Raw genomic sequence first — 18,772 nt, forward strand, 5'->3', positions numbered from 1 at the left:
CGGAACACAAAGAGAACATAGACGAGGCACAGAAGAAGCATAAACCCGACTAAAATAATCGATATTGTTGTTTGTTGGGAGAAAACTTACAAACATACAGTACAGCACTTTAAAGTCACACTGCTAGCGATCGAAGATTTATGTAAATTTGACAAGCTGAACGCATTCTGTACTGTACAGGAGACACAGTACGAGATTGATTAACAATGGTCTACAGCCAATCAGGACGCAGAACACAATACACTGTAAAAAAACAAACAAACAAAAAAAACATGCAAAGTTGCACACAAAAAAATCCGCGAAACAGCGATGCCACGAAAGGTGAACTGTTATAGTGAGGGACTACTGTAAACTCAAAATGCTGGGACACAGACCCAGCCCAAAGTGTTAGACTGGTCAGATTATTTCTACTAGCATGTAAAACAGGAGACTGACGGAGGAAATGAGTCAGGGAATGCCGTGCCTCGTGTCTGCCTGCTGCGCTCCTATAACGTCTCGCATTACTACAAGTGTTCTTTTCTTTATCTTCAAGCACGAGAAGACTATTTTCAAAGGCTTTCTTGGCAAAATGTGGTGTGAAAGCTCCTCATGCGTCTGCGCTTTAGGATCATAAGTGACTCACAACCTCAACAAATCAGTCCAGCGAGCAGATGAGCAAGCACTCACATTTCCAGCACTCCCTGCCATTCTGCTCTCCTCTGATGTTCACTTTAGATTTTTCTCCCTCAGCTTCCCCGCCTCTCTGCTCGCAGGGCATTGCCCCTCTTTTTCTCTCTCTTCACCACAAGGAGTAGTCCTTTGTGTTTGTGGATGTATTTCTGCTATGACTGTGTCTATTCTGTATCCGTTCTTTCTCTTTACATGCTGTGGCAATCTCATGCTTGGATTGGTTCAGTTCAGGCAGAATTACGAATGGATTACGTTAGATGGATTTTACTGAATGCTTTACGTCAATATGTTTTCTTGTAATTGCAGTAGTTTAGAGTGTTTACTTGAATCGGTTGCCCTTTGAGCAGTGTGTATGGTTCATTTTACTGATGCCCCATTAAGCTGTTTGCTTTTATCTCCCTTCCAAATTTCCTTATTTATTTTTAACTTGGCATGTCCTCACTAGTTGCCTGCCTCACTAAAGGTCACAACACCATCAGCAACATTACCACAAATACCGGCTAAACAAAAAATAAATAATAAATCTGGCAACCTGTTACCGTGCCTGCCTGCTTGCCGTCACAACAGCCACCAGCCAATCCTCAGCGTTGGAGGTGTGGCTTGTACTCGCTGCGTGCCTGCTCGGAGCTCCTTGTGTATATTCTGAATGAAACGGCAAGTGAAGCATTTCCCTGCGTGCTGAGCGCTGCTCCGCTCGCTGCTCTGAGTGTGCGAGTGAAGGGAAATCTGACTTAAGCCTCAGCATAGTGGGAGTCACTCTGTGCCACACCGGGAGTGCCTTTGGGAGAGGTGGGGGTTGTTTTGCAAGAAAGGGGTTCGTCAAGCAGTGGTTGATGGAGAGAGAGCAAGACAGGAGGAGGCAGAGAGCACTTTTCAGTCCCTCTGAATCTTTCATGAAGGGAGATCCTCCAACATCAAGCCGCCTGATGGACTGAGAGAAAGAGTTGGTGTTCGCTTAACAGGCACCAACAGTGACAGAGCTAGAGGAACACAGAGAGAAGGAGGGGGCACTGGGGCGTGAGAGCAGGAGAGACCAGGAGAGAGATGGACAAGCCGTAATGAGAAGGGGAATTCTTCTGTATGTGGCCCAGCTGTAGAAGCTCCTCTGAGAGCCTCTGATGAACCGAAGCCCAGCAGAAAAACAGAGGGCACGAGCCACAGAAGAGAGGGACCGGGAGGGCACGACCGCTGGCTGGCTAATCCCTAAAAACTCGCGAAGAACGAGGGAAAAGGGGAAGAATTGAAAGCACAGAGGCAGAGCAACAAAAAGGTATGTGTGAGCTGGCCTTTTCCTGAGTGACTGTTTGTGCATGCTCAGGCTCTCTGCAGCATTTTAACCCAGTGGAAAAGTTCAGTGTGTCTACAAGAGAAGGGCTAACTAAAGCATACATGACTAGCCCGTGGGACTAAAATTGGGCGGAATTTGGTAGAATTTGACAGAAGAGCACAAGTCTGCCCGCAGGGATGTCATCCAACGAGCTGAGTGTCGAGATGGACTCGTGCATTCGGACGTTCAAGGAGCACATGCACCTGGAGCTGGAGCCACCCAAGATGCCAGGTGTCATGGGAGGGAAGAGGGGAGCCACGTCCCCGAAGCTGTCCCCTAGAAGCTCCCCGCGGCTCTTCCGCAAGCTGATGGTCAACAAGAGCATCCGACAGAGGCGACGCTTCACTGTAGCTCATACCTGGTAAGGCCTGTGGGTTGGTGGGCAAAAAAAAAAAGTAGGGGTGGAGGGAAAATGTGCAGACTGTGATTGATTGATGTGACAGAGAGTTAAAGCTAGGGGAAAGACTGAATGTGGATGTGAATAGTACAGTAAAGAAGATCTAATGGGTTTACTTTGGTGGGAAACCCATGAGGGAGAGTGGCCGAGGGACAGCGTTAGCGCTGGGGTGTAACCGTCAGGGAGGAATTCATTTGCCAATAGAGATAAAGGGTTAAACAGCCGGACGGTGACGTGGGGAAACGAGGGAAAAAAAGGAAGGTGAGAGAATCCAAGTATAGAGAATGAGGGAGCTGACAAAAAAACAGCCCGCGGTTTCTAAAAGGGAAACCAATTTTGTGGTAAGCATGGGGTCAGAAATATATCAGGGCTGGGCTGCTGTGGGATGACTCGTTACTGGGTTAGAGGATTACATAATGGACTAAAATCACATTCGGCAGACTCCCCTGTCCTCCATTTTGATGTGGTGTCTCTGCCCCATACCTGGGTGAGATTTGTGTGCGTGCAGATCAGTCCTTGTTTTGGATGGCTGCAGTGATATGCAGGGAGTGTTGGGTGTGTTATGCAACCTGGTGGTTCCTAACCTTTTTTTCTTTTGGCTGACAACCCCAATGAGGAAATGGATGTTCACACAACACGAGCGCAACACAAAATGCCAAATATGTTGGAGCATCCACAGCACGGAGTACGGCTTTACATTTCGTTGTATAGTTTACACAGATGGCATTTCTCTTTGTGTCAGTCTTATTATAAAGAAGCCCAGATGCAGGAAGTCTGACTTTCCGAATTCAGTAAGAGCACAGGATCTACTTCCCATAAACCCCTTAATTTTATCTTTTTTTTTCTATTTTGTGCCCCCACCCACACCCTAAATCTACCTTTTCATTTTGCAGCGGTTAGAGACTACAGGAGAAAGGATGACTTGCTTTGTTATGCAATGTATGGATTAGAGGCAAAGAGCTGATGTGATTTGACTGCAAGAGCTCAAGGTGACTCTTTCTGTTTAAATTAGGCAGTGGAAGACGGGGATGTATTTCTTTATTTTTTTCGTGACATTTTTGAAGGTGAAAACCATCACCAACCATCTTCAGAGGAGGGTGATTGTCATGTACCCTTAAGCACGTACCGCATGACACCGAAATGGGTTACACATTCGACGTAACATGATGAAGCAGGCTTGTCACTGCTTGGGCGGGTCTTAAAAAAATTCTCTGTGGTGGGACATGCAGGAAGGAAAAGAAAAATGAGTCTCGATATCAATCTGCCCCTCTGTGTTGTGACTACAATCTGAGATGTTTGCATGACAGAAAAAAAAGAGATAATGTGTGTGTTTGTGCAGCTTTACCTGTGGTCCGTGTAAGAGTATGCATACGTGCACGGATGATTTTGAATGCAGATATTACATTTGTAAATGCAGCGGTTGTTTGTTTTGCCCCCTCTCGTTGTATATCTCACCATCTCCTCCCTACAGAGCAGCAGCAGCAGAAAGGGGACTCGTGCCTGTTTATCTCTCTGGTTGTATAGTATAGAGCACAGAGAGATTAGTGGGGGTTGGGTGGGTACAGGGGCAAAACACAAGAAGGGAAAAACAAGGAGAATGGCTTCATTTAGACATCATTAAAGATGTCAGTAGTGTCCTTTGACTTGTTCATTCTCATAAATCCACAGCATATGGGCCGGACCCAGGGACTCAACAACACCTATAACACTAATTGCAGCCATTAGGCGTCAGTCTAATGCATTAACAGCAGATTCATGATAGGGCGTCCTCGGGCAAGACACAGAGATCTGTCTGCTGTCTAATTATAATTCTCTGAAAGTTATAAATAAAATTTTCTTTTAATCAAATAGGAAGGAAGAGATCAAAAAAGCAGAGCAGACACAGTAAGAGAGAGCGTTTTGGGGGAGAAAAAACCCACCAGTCATCTCCAAAAGAGGGAGGTGTGGCAATTAGGATGAAAATGCCAGCTGACAACCAGGACCAGAATAGGACCAGGTGTTTCAGACTTCATTTCATGCTCATTTTCTTTTAATCCCACACACATTAAATGTTAGGATGCCATTAAAATACACAGCGAGACTACACGATTAATCATCACACGTTCGGCTTTATCTCGTGACATAAAATGTGCTGGGTGCTGCACCAGAATATCAATGACGTTTTGCTTTGGGGAACAAAAACCTCCTCACCTGGAAATCCTTCAGGGCATTACTGTCTGCTCATACTGGCCTAATTGTCTCCCCACCTGTCCCAGACCTCGGGGAAATACTGGAGAAAAAAAAGATGAGTCGGTGATCCGTATTGCTCAGGCGCATCTGCCGTTGTACGAGTAGCAAAGAACTGTCATTATGTAATGATGCCTATATGTACGTGAGCTCTAAATGTACCACTGCAATAATTATCACAGGTGAATATTTACTCAGATATATACTCAGAATATAAATAACCTTTGAGTTCAAATGGTTTTCTTAGTACTGGAAAAGTAGCTAAGTTGCAAATTTAAGGTGCTCTCAGTTGACTATGTGAAAGGGGTTTCTTGTAGTGAGGAACCTCCAGAGAATTGTCACCTGAATCTGCAGCTCCCCCCAGTTTTGTACGGCTTTATAGCGAGTTTCAGCTCATTATTCAGTCCGTTTATCGTTTCTTTTTCAGTGTCTCTGCTCTCATAGCCGTTTGCTGTGGAAACGCTCTATAATGCCACTGCAGCAACACCACCTGCCCAAACTGGACACAGGTGGAGCTATAGGGGCCAAAAGAGCCAGATGTTCCCCCCATGAAATAGAAAATGTTTGCCATATCACTTTGAAATAACAGCGTTTCTGTCACAAGCAATAAATCAGTAAGCCTCTTGGATGAGAGCATAGACGTCTTCAAAAAAAGTCCAGTTGCCTTCTTTCAAAGCTCCTTAGATTTGATTATTATCCAACATAACCATAGCTGTGACCAAAGAGGTTATGCGTGCGTGTCATTCCTTCTGTCTGCAAACACAGTAGTTCGAAGATTTTTGAGTAAATTGTGGTAAAACTTTGTAGGAGTGTAGAGTTGGGGTCATGTTAGCAATCCACTAAAATTTGCCTTACATCGAGCAAGGTCTTCAAAGTCAACCTAACGGTTTATGGTGGAAAACTGGTAACAAATATAACTGATTCTTACAAGTGTGGTGCGCCAGCATATAACAAGTGATAATAATGCTATTTATATATATATAATAATATATATAACCATGTTTCTTACTGCCATTGTTTGTATTGACAACATATAGGAAATGATATATGGGGATTCTGAGTATCACAGTACTGCTTGTTCAATGTCAAACAAGGTCAAACGTTCATAAAATGTCTTTTTTTTTAAAATGTGCTCCAAATTCTGCTGCTTTTGTTTATATTGGCAACATTTAGGAAATGATACTCATATATGGAAATTCCTTCTTTAAAGAAAGTGAGAAAATCATTTCTATATAAGACATCCAATACTGTTCCCTTAAAAGTAAATACTGCCCCGAGAGTCTTGGTGGAGGTTCACCCTCTTGGAGTGCTGCTTATTTCATCACAGTTTGTCATAACGGATGAAAACCGGCACTATAAAAGCAACAGAAAGGCTGGTGGAGCTGTGAAGTACATCGGATGTTTATTTGCCATTATCTGTTCATCATGTTTTTCCAGAAATTGCCAGCTAGGGTCTCCTTCCATTCGAACAACTCCAAGCATGGAGTCTGTTGTGTCTCTCGGTCGCCAAAAAAGGCAACTCTGTTATTGTGCAATCGGACACAGTGATCATATTAGAGAGAAACATTACTGTGTTGTTGGATTTGAATTACTTGTGGGAACAGTCTGGGACATGGGTTTTTAGACGGTTACATTTAAACAGTTTAAACCAAGCTTGTAACAAAAACCGAGCTTGTAACAAAAAGCAACAACAACTAAAAAGATTCGAATGAATCAGTGATTCAGGATGACTTATTCTTGAGGTATAGTAGGGGATTTTATTGTAACCACACAGAGAAATATCTTTTCATTAGCTGCTTTTGATTCATAAACTAGCCGGGTGGCGCTAAAATCAAACTGCTCAATCTGATTAGGATTATCTAACTAAACAAACATACTTCCCATATTTTTTTCCCAGACATTTTTTTTTCTCATGCGTAATGTCTGGTTTTAAATAGCGATGGCTTATAAATTCCAGCCTTCATGGTAGCAGTATCTGCCGCTGTGGTTGACGAGTGGCTGGTGATCTTCTGACCTACTGGCAGTCAGACAATGAATCTTCTGTTTGACCCATTCAGTGGTTCCCCCGTCTCTGTCTCCGTCTTTTACGCTCTCTTTGTCTGTCTTTTCTAAATTTGCCCCATTCTGTCTGCTTCATTCTTTCCCTCGCTGCTTGTTTGTTTCTCCTGTGTTTTCTTCTTCCGTCTTTTTATTCCTGCTTTGGTTTCTTTTATGGGCGCCCTTCTCCCTTTTCTTTCTTGTCTGTCTTTCTCTCTTTTGCACTCCAAAGCACCGCAAGATGTAAATGTTTGATGGGCAGCTGAGGCGTACGACCGCTCTGTTTTCCACTCACACAAAAAGCACATTAAGGGGGGGAGAGAGAGGGTGAGGGAGACGGAGACAGAGGGAGAAATTGCCATGGGAATAGGAAGAAGGGAAAAAGAAAAAATATTATTTGCAAAACTTTAGATTTTTAATTATGCTTGCAAATAAATGAACTACACAGTACATGCTTCGCATAACTGCTAAACAACACCTAATTAAGATCATCACACCTACATGTCTGCGAAATATATAATGCGTAAAAGTCTCAAAAGGAAAGATTGTTCACTTTCTCAGCTTTGCCGTCCTTATGCGTGTGACGTCCACAAGATACTTTCAGGTGTGGGGGAAGAGTTGCTGAATATGGGCAGAGGGACAGATAATGAAATGGAGGGAAGGATGTAGAAAGAGAGAGAACCAGTAAAACAGACTTCATTCACCACAGCAGCGAAAACAAATAGAGGTGGCCCTGCACCGAGGGTTATTTACCTTAGCTTAAATGTCAACCTAAATGCCCATCTCGCGGCTCTGTTCTATCCGGCACCCCGTCTGCTATTGATTTGTTTCTTTCTCTTCTTGGACTGTGACTCACCCGAAATCATCTTTACATGAACGTCAAGAAAAGGCTCGACGCGAGTATTGTTATTGCTGCAGCCAGCGTGTTTACGCCAACTGCTCACTTGAGTAAGAGATGGGGGGACAGATGGAGAGACAAAAGAAACCATTTCATTACACAGCAAACAGCAGAGCAAATGTTTGCTTTCTGTCTTTCTTTTTGGACGTTTAGCCATTCCTGAGCAAAAACCTTATGCAGCATGTTCACTTTTGCATGAGTGAATTTTGGCGACTTGGTGAGCTCCAACCCCCTGTGACCTTTGTTCACGTACCCTTTTGCTCAGACCTTTAATGGGGTTTCTATTAAGTGTGAACAAATGTTTTCAAAGTCTTGATTTCTTTGGTGGGATAAAAAGGATACATGCCAAGAATGAGGCAGAACTGAGTTAGCGTTATCCTGGGTAGAGTCGGCCAGAGTGGCGCTGTTTCTTTGTCTCCAAGTTGGTGAACATCCACCAACATTTCCTTATTGCTTTAGGTTGTTTTTTTTTTCAGTTTCAATTGCCTCGATGAATCCAGGTAGGTAAATCCCAAAAGGACGTAGCTGGATAAAACGCCTGCATCCAGATGTGCGAAATCAACCTTTTGGGATTCAGTTTCAAATATTAAAAAAAAAAATATATATATATATACCGTATTTTCCGGACTATAAGGCGCACTTAAAATCCTTTAATTTTCTCAAAAATTGACAGTGCGCCTTATAATCCGGTGTGCCTTATGTATGAATTCTGGTTTTGCTCACTGACCTCAAACCGATTTTATGTGGTACACGGCGCTCACAAATCTGTCAAAAATGCTTTACTGCGACTTTGGTAAGCTACAAAGCCGCACTGCTTGATGGATTGTTGGAGCATTACGGCTGCTGTAGTCAGGAGCCTCGCGGAGGAGTCTGGGTCCTAAACTCCGCCCACTTCAGGTCCCACAGTCAAACAAACACTGCGACATCACTGAGAGTTACAAACTGTCTAAATTCTTTCATCTTTAATAAAATGATCAGCGTTGCTGCTTTACCAGATGTAGCAATTAAGTTTAACATCCAGGCCTCCATGAAAACAGAATTTATTACATTTAACGGAGTTAGAAGTTATCAGGAAGTTAGCTCGCTAGTTTCCGCCTAAACATGATATAGCATGTTCTGACTGAGAGATTTCTGAAAAATTCAAACGTGCAGCTCTGCTATCACTTTCAACATAAATGAAGACAGAAAACTAAACAGCAGTGACGTTTGTAGGGTTACTGAAGTTGGGCTAGCTGGTATATAATCATGTGCTACGTGATCGCTAGCGACACAGCTATGTTAGCATAGCATAAACACAGTGAAGCTGGAGGATGAACGCTAACTTTTTTCCACTCGATAAAAGTTAACGTGAGGGTTCCTGATGGTTAGGGACAAATGCAATCACATGGCAGGATGCTGTAAACGGACCAAACTTCAGTCAGGAGAACAACTGAGATAATCCATCCACAATATGAGGTTAGTCATTAATATACTGCAACAATATGTGAATAGAGCATCTCGCGGAATAGAGCAGCTGCAGAGAATTCAGCATTAATGAACCAATGTTACGGAAGTGGAGGAAGCAAGAAGAATGAGTTGAGTAAAATTTGACTTATCTGAATGTTTTGTTTCACTTAATGCGCTTTATAATCCGGTGTGCCTTATCGTCCAAAAAATACGGGATTCTCGGTGTGATTAAATGTATCAGTTTCCTAACAGCACAAAGAGACCAAACAATAGTGTAGCGTGGGCATATATCATATCGATAACCTTGGTTAGTATCTCTCTGATTCCCTTGACAAAAAAGCCAAGAGGATTCTTCAATATTCATGTTCAGTTCAGAAAGGTAATCACAAATTAAAGCAGTTTTTTGACTTTTAGATGCAGCTGACAAAGTAAAACACTAATTTTAGTGTATATACAGTGTAAACTCTCTCCTCGAGACAGCATAGATACCTCATTGCTTTGGTTCTTTGTGAGTTAATGTAATACGAAGCCTCCTGCGGGCCTACCTGGTTGGTTGCTTGTCATTTCTCATCTCTCTCTGCTGTCGTTTCCTGTCGGCGTGCGACTCTAAAAAATGCAGAACAAGAAGCCATTGTAGCTTTTAAAAACACTGGTGCCTAAAGAATTGACATTTTATTGCTTTTATTTAAATCAAGTTTTCTTTGTCTAACATATGAAAAAAGGTTATTTGTGAGAAATGCTTTAGCTGAATGATGTGTTGAGTGCCTTGCTCTGTAACAACATCGACCTGCCAGAAATTCTGATTGGTTCCTCTGACCACAGTGACACAGGCATAACAAGCCTTTGTGATTCACTGATAAATTTAGTGATGCGGGCAGTGAGTCAGAGGTTTGGAACCTCCTCTTCTTCCCTTTCTTCATAAGACTGTACGACTCGGTCGAGCACCCTCATCTTCCTCTCCTGTCTCCCTCTACTGAACCAGTGGAGCAGAAAGTTAACCATTACGGACCGTTGAGTGAGTACGCTTGATCTGCTATGTGTACGTGCGTGCACGTCTCTGTGCACGTTAACATGGATCTTGCCCAAAGATTGGGTTTCAGGGGACGAGCCTCTGTGGGACATTGTGGCCGACATGTTTCGTGGCTTTTTACATGTTTACACACACGTAACACAGATGACTGACTCCATTCTCAGATTGCTCATTTTAATCAAATAACTGCTCAGCAATCACATTGTTCCTCCCAGCTGCATGTTTACATGTAAATCCACTTTCTGTGAATCAATCTAAGGGAGTCATGAATTCCTTTTTAAAAGCCAGTGACACATTTACAAGAAACAGTTGCTTGATGCTGACACAATGTGTTGGCAATTCAGCTTCTTAATTAGCACAAGCAGTCTTTAAGTTTGCGTGCATGCTGTGGTAAAAGGCTGTTGGGAAGGTAAACACTTCTTCCACTGGGATGTTTTTGCGGTTGCTTTAAGCCATTGTAAAGAACATACTGTACCGTACATGCACTTCCACTGCTGTCAGTAAGAATTTAACCGATGAAGTGTATTCTTTGTCATCCCACCACTTGCCCTTTTGTACTTTGCTCTCTATCTGATTTCCAAAACCAGTAGTACCTTGATTTTGTACTTCCTTCATGTTTATTCTCAGTGAAAAGTATTAATTTATAAATATGCAATACAGTTGTTTAGCTTGCACTGAATGCAGATGATGTAATGCATAAAAATTTGAGAAACGCGAAAGGAAACGTATTTGATTTGGTACATGTTGCTATAGAGGTTTTAAATTAGAGGTTAGAGGTTGTTCCACAAAGATGGGGCACGAAAAGAAAAAGCACGCTCCCAATAGTCTTTTTTCTGGTTGTAGGAACTTTTAGAAGGCCAGTATCCTCAGATCAGAGAGCACGGTAAGGAACATAGAGGTGCAAAAGATGAGCAACTGTATAAAATCTGCTCGAACCTGACAAGGCAACCAGTGATTTCAGTACTGGGGTAATGTGCTCAAATTTCCCATTTTGGTTAAAATGTGAGCAGCTGCATTTTGTACCATCTGTAAACCTCTAAGACTTTTCTGTGGTAACCGTTACAATAATCAATGTGCATGTGTATATATATATATATGTATGTATATATATATATATATATATATATATATATATATATATATATATATATATATATATATATATATATATATATATATATATATATATATATATATATATATATGTATATATATGTGTGTGTGTGTATATGTGTGTATATATGACATGAACTGGAGTTCATGTCATGTGTCCGCTGTCTGTTGAATTTCAACTATAGTGCGTTTGTGTACAGTATTACTTGAATTGTAGTATATTGTTTGTAACATCCTCCTAATATTTATTATTTGCATAGTTTCTGTCAAATACGCTAATAAAACAAATTATCTTCATTATATTGCATGCTCAGCCCCTTATTCCTCTCTCATATCTCTTGTAGTTTAGTGTACAATTATGTTGATGCCAATAATTAAGCGATTGTAATAAATTACATCTGACATCTCAGCTATTTGTGAGTTCTGCAATTTTGCACAAATGAATACATTTCCCAACTGTATGTATGTATGTACTGTATGTTTTAAATCAGTGCTGCTATGACGGAAAATGTACAATCAAGGGATCTTGGAATTCTGCTTTTAATTTTTCCAGTTTTTTTCTTCTGTTTTTGGTTTTCTGTTGGAGTTGGGTGAGGGGAAACGTAGAGCAGTGGCAGGAGTGACTGAGGGGGAGAAAAAGCACTTAGCTGCCATTTCAGGTCAGAGGTTGTGAACGCGGTTATATAGACTTAAAGTCTAGTCACACTGTGCTTAGTAGGGCAACTGAAACTATGAATCCTGTCATTACCGTATTACTCGCTGTCTTATTGAGAATGCGTTTGTCATGTGCACATACTTCTTGGTCTGAGCGCGTACCTTCATGCTTCTTCGGGAAACTACAACTGTGCCATTAACCTATTGCTAATGATGGTGTGCTTCTACGTCTTTGTGCTATATGTAAGTATGTGAAGCACCCTGAATATTCTTTTCAGCCCACCGAGAAAAGCATGAGCACTCATTAATAACAAAAACTCTAAAGCAGAACGCAGCAGTACATTTCCTTTCTGCTTTGCCCCCTTCTGTCTGCTTTAAGAAAGAAGCAGTGATTATTCACCACTTGATTACTGTCTATCACGCTGATTGAAAGGAAGCATGGCAGCATCCCTTTTTTTTTTTCTTTTTTTTTTTTGAAGCAGTCAACAATGTGCAGTGATGCGAAGAGAAGGCAGAGCTGCATTGTGCTTTATCTTATCGAACGAACGCAGGCTTACGGCATCTGAAAACTGAATTTAGTGTAGCAGAACGTGTTCTGAAGTTATTTAAGCTCCGCACGGAGGCTAAGAACAAACATTTGTCATCGCAAAGACACAGAGACCCACTGAAGTGTTCGTTTTGACCAGAAAGCTGATTCAATATTGTCACCTTGCAGCCGGACAAACAGATTAAAGTGTTTATTGAGGGCATCTTAATGTTAATCGGTCAGTGTTCACTGTTACACACATAGACTTCACCGTACAAATGAAGGAAAGAGAAATTCACCTATTTTCCAGCTTAATCACCCATCCCTTACATTTTACCTTGAAGGTCACTCAGTTTCAGATAAAGCCAAGTCTTTTGGAAATTACTGGCCTTTCAGAGGCTTTAGGTTGAAGCTCGCCATCACTAAGCCATGACTTTTACATTTCTTGTGTCCCTGAGTGATGTTTCATTTTCTACCCAGGAATTTGGTGAAAGAATGACATACAGCTACAAAATATCGGAACAAAAGAAGAAGAGAAAGAAAACACAGCCCACTGCTCGTCTGTGGTAACAATGTAACGATGTCTCGGAGCTGCAGCAGTGTGGATTAACTAATAGCTGAACAGCTTCAAGAGCTGGAGTTTTGTGAAAAGCTTGCCTAGAAATTAGAGCAGGGCGATATGACCAAAAATATTTATCACGATATACATTTGAAAATTTGCGATAACGATATAACTGACGATATAATTGACACTAGACAAAATACTTTACAACTCCACAACTTTATTAGTGCAAAAAAAAAAAACCCATCAGTGTATTTTCACTTAAACAAGCAGCTGTTTTTTATGTGCATTAAAGTTAGATAAAAATTTAACAGTGCAAATGCAAATTCCTTGCTGACAGTTTTTTCCAGTGGAAATTGGCCGACAGATCCTCAGCATAACCATGTATAATATCCACAAAACTTAAAAAGAGGTTATACACACACAATACGGTAATATTATGTTGAAGCACAGTACGTATCACTCCGCGAGGCTCCTGCCTACGATAGCCGTAACGCTCCGACAATCCATCAAGCGGTGCGGGTTCGTAGCTTAGCAAAGTCGTACTAAAACATTTGACAGATTTTCGAGCGCCGTGTAGCACATAAAATCGTTTCGAGGTCAGTAAACACAACCAGAATTCATACATAAGGCACACTGAATTATAAGGGGCACTGTTGATTTTCAGAAAAATCAAAGGATTGATTTTAAGTGTGCTGTATTTTCCAAAAAACACGGTAATAACGACGGCCCGCTAGCATGCTCTACCAAAAATAGTGCTTTGTTGTCTATCTGACGGACGAAGGCTAAACCAGTTCCACACCACTGAAGCTGCAGCATTTTTACAAACCAGTTCTGGTTCATCTGTTTCATTCGACGACCCGCTTTCGCCCTTCTCATTCTCCGTCGCCGCCATGCTTTTTCAGCCATGTGCGTATGAAAACAAAGGCACTGCGCATGCGTGTTTTACCCATATTCTATCGCCATATTTCATTTTCTTATCGTTGCCCAACATTATACCGGTGTTACCGTGAACGGTATGATATGGCCCAGCCCTACTAGAAATGTCTGATTACTGAATCCTGAACATAAAACCTGGCAAAAGGTATTTAAAAAATATGTACCCATTGGAAACCAAGCTTAGCTAATAAACAAAGAGCGTTAGCATTAGTATCAATAGACCAAACACTATGTTTGTGTCTTTGTCGCTAGGTCTGGTTTTATGATTTCTTTTGGTTTTGAGAAGCAATTTATGTTCAAACTCTATATTTTCTATATTCTTCTGTTAATATTGTTATGTTGTATTCTGCGTGCTCCTGAGTTTTTGTTGTCTCTCATCTGCTTCCTTCAGTCTTGTCTCTGTGTTTGTCTTTTTATGTCAAGTTAACCTTCTCTCCCCATTCTGTTGTCTCTCATGGTTTGGTCATCTTTGGTTACTTTGATAGTTTTTTCTCTGTCTCTTGTGGTTTTACGTCCTTTGTCTCATTGTCCTCCCACCTGTTAGCTCTCCTCCGTTACGTGGCGTGTGGTTGTGTGTTCCCTGAGTTTTCTGCCCTTTAGATTCCTTGCTCTGGGTATGTTTCCTATATCTGTATTTATTGTTAATTAGCAGTATTAAAGCTGCCAGGAGTGAACTCACAATGACACCTAATGTCTTTACAGACTCCAGAACTGCACATTTTTAGTTTTAAAATAGTTTTAAAACAAATATTTGAAGTAATATTCGTTATAATCTAAGAGAAAAAAGCAAAGATAATTACGAAAACTGTCGGGTAGTAAATGGGATTTGGACTGGATATAAGAGCAATTGTTCAAATTTCTAATAAACAGCATGGAAATGGTGTCTGTGGATGGTCTGGCACTCAGTCACCCAGTCTGAATCACGGTCTTCTGGTACAATAAGATTATCTGTGCAGCTGTCTGATAAACAAGACTTCTCAGCACACTCGCACATTGCCATATTTCAGCGGATGCTGTCGTCTTCTTTTTCTGCCCATTCTTCCTTTTCGTTGTCCGTACTGTCATCATCATCAGTGCAGACCAGGAGACCTTGTATACATTTTACCAGGAGACTCAGTGCATGTACAGTATGTCCATCTGCCATTTGTGTGTGTGTGTGTGTGTGTGTGTGTGTGTGTGTGTGTGTGTGTGTGTGTGTGTGTGTGTGTGTGTGTGTGTGTGTGTGTGTGTGTGTGTTTGTGTGTGTGTGTGTGTGTGTGTCTTCACACACCCTGTCTCCTTGACTCAGTGTCACCACTGGCCTTTGGGGGAACCACCACCCACACACTTTCTGATATACAGTGTGAAATGCAGTGTGTCTGTGTGTGTGTGCGTGCATGTCTATGCTTACCTCTGTTACTCATCTTGTGGTGACATAGATGTCTGGGAGCGAGTCCCCCGTAACTGCTTTTGTATGAAGACATTGGGAATAGTGTAGGGTTACATGGTTGCCAAGTAAATGTTAAACTTGCAATGCAGTGTCTTTTAAAGTTCTGGAAACACACAAGTGTGTGTGCGTGTGTGTGTGTGTGCGTGTGTGTGTGTGTGTGTGTGTGTGTGTGCTGATGTGAATAAAACCAGGCTTGTAGAGAGACTGAATGGTTTCGGGGTAGTTTGTGCTCAGGGATAAAAGGATTTGTGTGGATTGTTTGTGTATGTCTAACTGTGTGTGAGAGGGAGGCACAGTAAACTAGGGGGATTATATGGAAGAAAAAGGGAAAATAACGGATCTATTGGAGTTTGTACTCCAATAAAGGTGCATTTTTACTTTTATAGGCTGTTTACTAGATTTATTACCATACCACAGCATACGTAGGCTCTAGACACATGTCTGCTAACCTGGTGACCGACTACAAGAAATGTCTTACAGCTGTGCCGTACCGCTTGCCAACGAGGGTTTCTTCACCAAGTGCTAAGCCATGTTTGCTTCAGGATCAAATATTTTTTTCATTCAGTGACATGCAATTCATAACTTATTTTTTCTGTTTGTTTTTTTTTGGTTAATATTCTGTCTCTACTACTACCATAAAAGTCAGAGATTCTTCATTTCTTTAAATAAGTGAGCAAACTAACAAATTTAGCAGGGGATCAAATAATTACTGTATTTTTCGGACCATAAGGCGCATTTAAGCGAAACAAAATCAGATGAGTCAAACTTTACTCAACTCATTCTTCTTGCTTCCTCCACTTCCGTACCATCGATTCATTAATGCTGAATTCTCTCACAGCTGCTCTATTCCCATGTTGTTGCAGTATAATCCGGTCGTTAAGTCTGACGTCACTAGCCGTGTCTGGGCCTAAACTCCGCTGCAGGTCCATATATCGAATGATCACTGTGGCATTACTGAGAGTTGAAAAACTGTCTAAAGTCTTTCATCTTTAATAAAATGATCAGCGTTCTGCTCTACCAGGTGTAACAATTGAGTTTAACATCCAGGCATCCATGAAAACGGAATTTATGACATTTAACGGAGTTAGAAGTTAGCAGGAAGTTAGCTCGCTAGCTTCCATCTAAATACAATATAGCATGTCCTGACTGCGGGGTTTTGGAAACAAATTCAAACGTACAGCTCTGCTATCACTTCCAACATAAATGAAGACAGAAAACTAAACAGCAGTGAACTAAACAGCAGCGTTTGTAGGGTTACTGAAGTTTGGTTAGCTGGTATATAATGATGTGCTACGTGACCGCTAGCGACACAGCTATGTTAGCATAATATAAACAAGCTAACTTTTTTTCCACTCGATAAAAGTTAACGTGAGGGTTCTCAGTGGTCAGGAACAAATGTAATCGCATGGCAGGATGCTGTAAACGGACCAAACTTCAGCCAGGAGAACAACTGAGATAATCCATCCACAATACGAGGTTAGTCATTAATATACTGCTGCATGGGCTGTGCTATAGTTACATCGTAAGGTTTTAAAAACTGAGCTTAAATAAATGATTAGCGGTAATAAAAGCCGAGGGAGGTCAACAGTGATCACTGACTGTTTTTAGGAGCTTTTTGAGATTAAATAGAAGAAAGTACAAAACATTAAACGTGTTAACAACACAAAAGCCATATTAAACGCAGACTACTTTAGGCCCGGAAGTAGGATTCGTCACGTCATCACTTAATGACCGGATAATGACTAACCTCGTATTGTGGATGGATTATCTCAGTTGTTCTCCTGACTGAAGTTTGGTCCGTTTACAGCATCCTGCCATGCAATTGCATTTGTCCCTAACCATCGGGAACCCTCACGTTAACTTTTATCGAGTGGAAAAAAGTTAGCGTTCATCCTCCAGCTTCACTGTGTTTATGCTATGCTAACATAGCTGTGTCGCTAGCGATCACATAGCACATCATTATATACCAGCTAGCCCAACTTCAGTAACCCTACAAACTAGGGGTGGGTTTTTATAATCGATTTATCGATTAAAATCGATTCTGGCTTGGATAACGTAAAATCGATTAATTAAAATCCTGAATCGATTTTTTAATATAAATTTATTTTGCCCGAAATGCCAGAATCTCTGGTGAAATCTCACAAAATTTCAACAACCACCAAACAGTTAAGACAGTAAATGAGAGCAGGAACAGGGATTCTGCACAAAGACGTAAACACACAGCCCGGACCCGCGGATCAGAATCAGTGAGATGTCGCCTTTCTCACCTGACAGCACGGACACGGTCGGGGCTGAAAGCCGAGAGCGCGCTGATTCTGATCTGTCGGCGGGTCCACGCTTTTGTTCACGCCCTTTTTGCGCTGATTCTAAAGCTGTTAGTTCGATCTCTCTCCACTCAATATTGGCCGAACCAGCAGCAAAACAAGATCCAAACTACACTTCACATAAACATCGTCATGAATTCCCTCTGACTTTTACTGTTTTGCTTCCACCACGATGCACAGCTCCCCCCCCCCCCCCCCCCCTCTCTGTACTTCAACAACAGTTTCCCGTCTAAAAATCTGTTTTCTGCATTATTCGCTTGCTATACGCACAAGTCTACCGTTGTTTACAGCGCTGTCGGCCGCTGTTGTTTTCCCTTTTACATTCTTACTTCCGAAAAGAAAACCGAATTTCTGCTGTTCAATACTGAACCAAATTAAACTTTTTAAAATTATGCAAAATGCAAAACGCTCAGCCGTGTCTCTAATAAAACCGCTGTAACGTCAGAGGTAATGTTCATATGTTGATTAATGGTTTTCTTTCGTTTTTGATGTACTGCAGAATACTTTTTTATAAAATCCCAGGCCAGGAAAACCACCTTCATGTTTTTCTGTGTTTTATCTTCAGCTACTTTGACACAAAGGCATCTACTGTGACGCTCACACCTTTGATAAAGTTTTGCGTGTGTCAGCTTCCTTTTTATTGATACAAAAATATGTAAATGTACTGATCTGAATTATAATATTTCTGACTGTCAAAATTTCCCAGATTCAAATTGAATTGAATCGAATCGAATTAAATTGAATCGTGGATCGAATCGATTCGGGACCTTGTGAATCAGAATTGAATCGATTCTAGAAATCAGTGACGATACCCAGCCCTACTACAAACGTCACTGCTGTTTAGTTTTCTGTCTTCATTTATGTTGGAAGTGATAGCAGAGCTGCACGTTTGAATTTTTCAGAAATCTCTCAGTCAGAACATGCTATATGTTCTGACTGACTACATGTTTAGGTGAAAGCTAGCGAGCTAACTTCCTGCTAACTTCTAACTCCGTTAAATGTAATAAATTCTGTTTTCATGGATGCCTGGATGTTAAACTTAATTGTTACACCTGGTAAAGCAGCAACGCTGATCATTTTATTAAAGATGAAAGAATTTAGACAGTTTGTAACTCTCAGTGATGTCGCAGTGTTCGTTTGACTTTGGGACCTGAAGGAGATGGAGTTTAGGACCCAGGTTACGCCGCGAGGCTCC

At 41.4% G+C, this 18,772-nt stretch overlaps 1 protein-coding gene across 3 annotated transcripts in view; it reads left to right on the plus strand.

The window, feature by feature from the left end:
- pde4ba (phosphodiesterase 4B, cAMP-specific a) overlaps positions 1–18,772 on the plus strand; it is a 203,619-nt gene that overhangs the window by 72,403 nt on the left and 112,444 nt on the right. Inside the window, exons 1-2 of one of the 3 annotated variants that reach the window (XM_063460670.1) lie at positions 1,328–1,939; positions 2,132–2,357. The exons of 1 other annotated variant lie outside the window; for it this stretch is intronic. In XM_063460670.1, coding sequence (XP_063316740.1) covers positions 2,134–2,357 — 224 coding nt within the window. In that variant the 5' untranslated portion in view covers positions 1,328–1,939; positions 2,132–2,133. Of the gene's footprint in view, positions 1–1,327; positions 2,358–18,772 lie in introns of those variants that run through there. One more of the 3 variants, XM_063460669.1, reaches the window with a different exon arrangement.

The sequence above is a fragment of the Pelmatolapia mariae genome, linkage group LG17 (genome assembly GCF_036321145.2).
Source record: "Pelmatolapia mariae isolate MD_Pm_ZW linkage group LG17, Pm_UMD_F_2, whole genome shotgun sequence".
NCBI classification, from domain to species: Eukaryota; Metazoa; Chordata; class Actinopteri; order Cichliformes; family Cichlidae; genus Pelmatolapia; species Pelmatolapia mariae.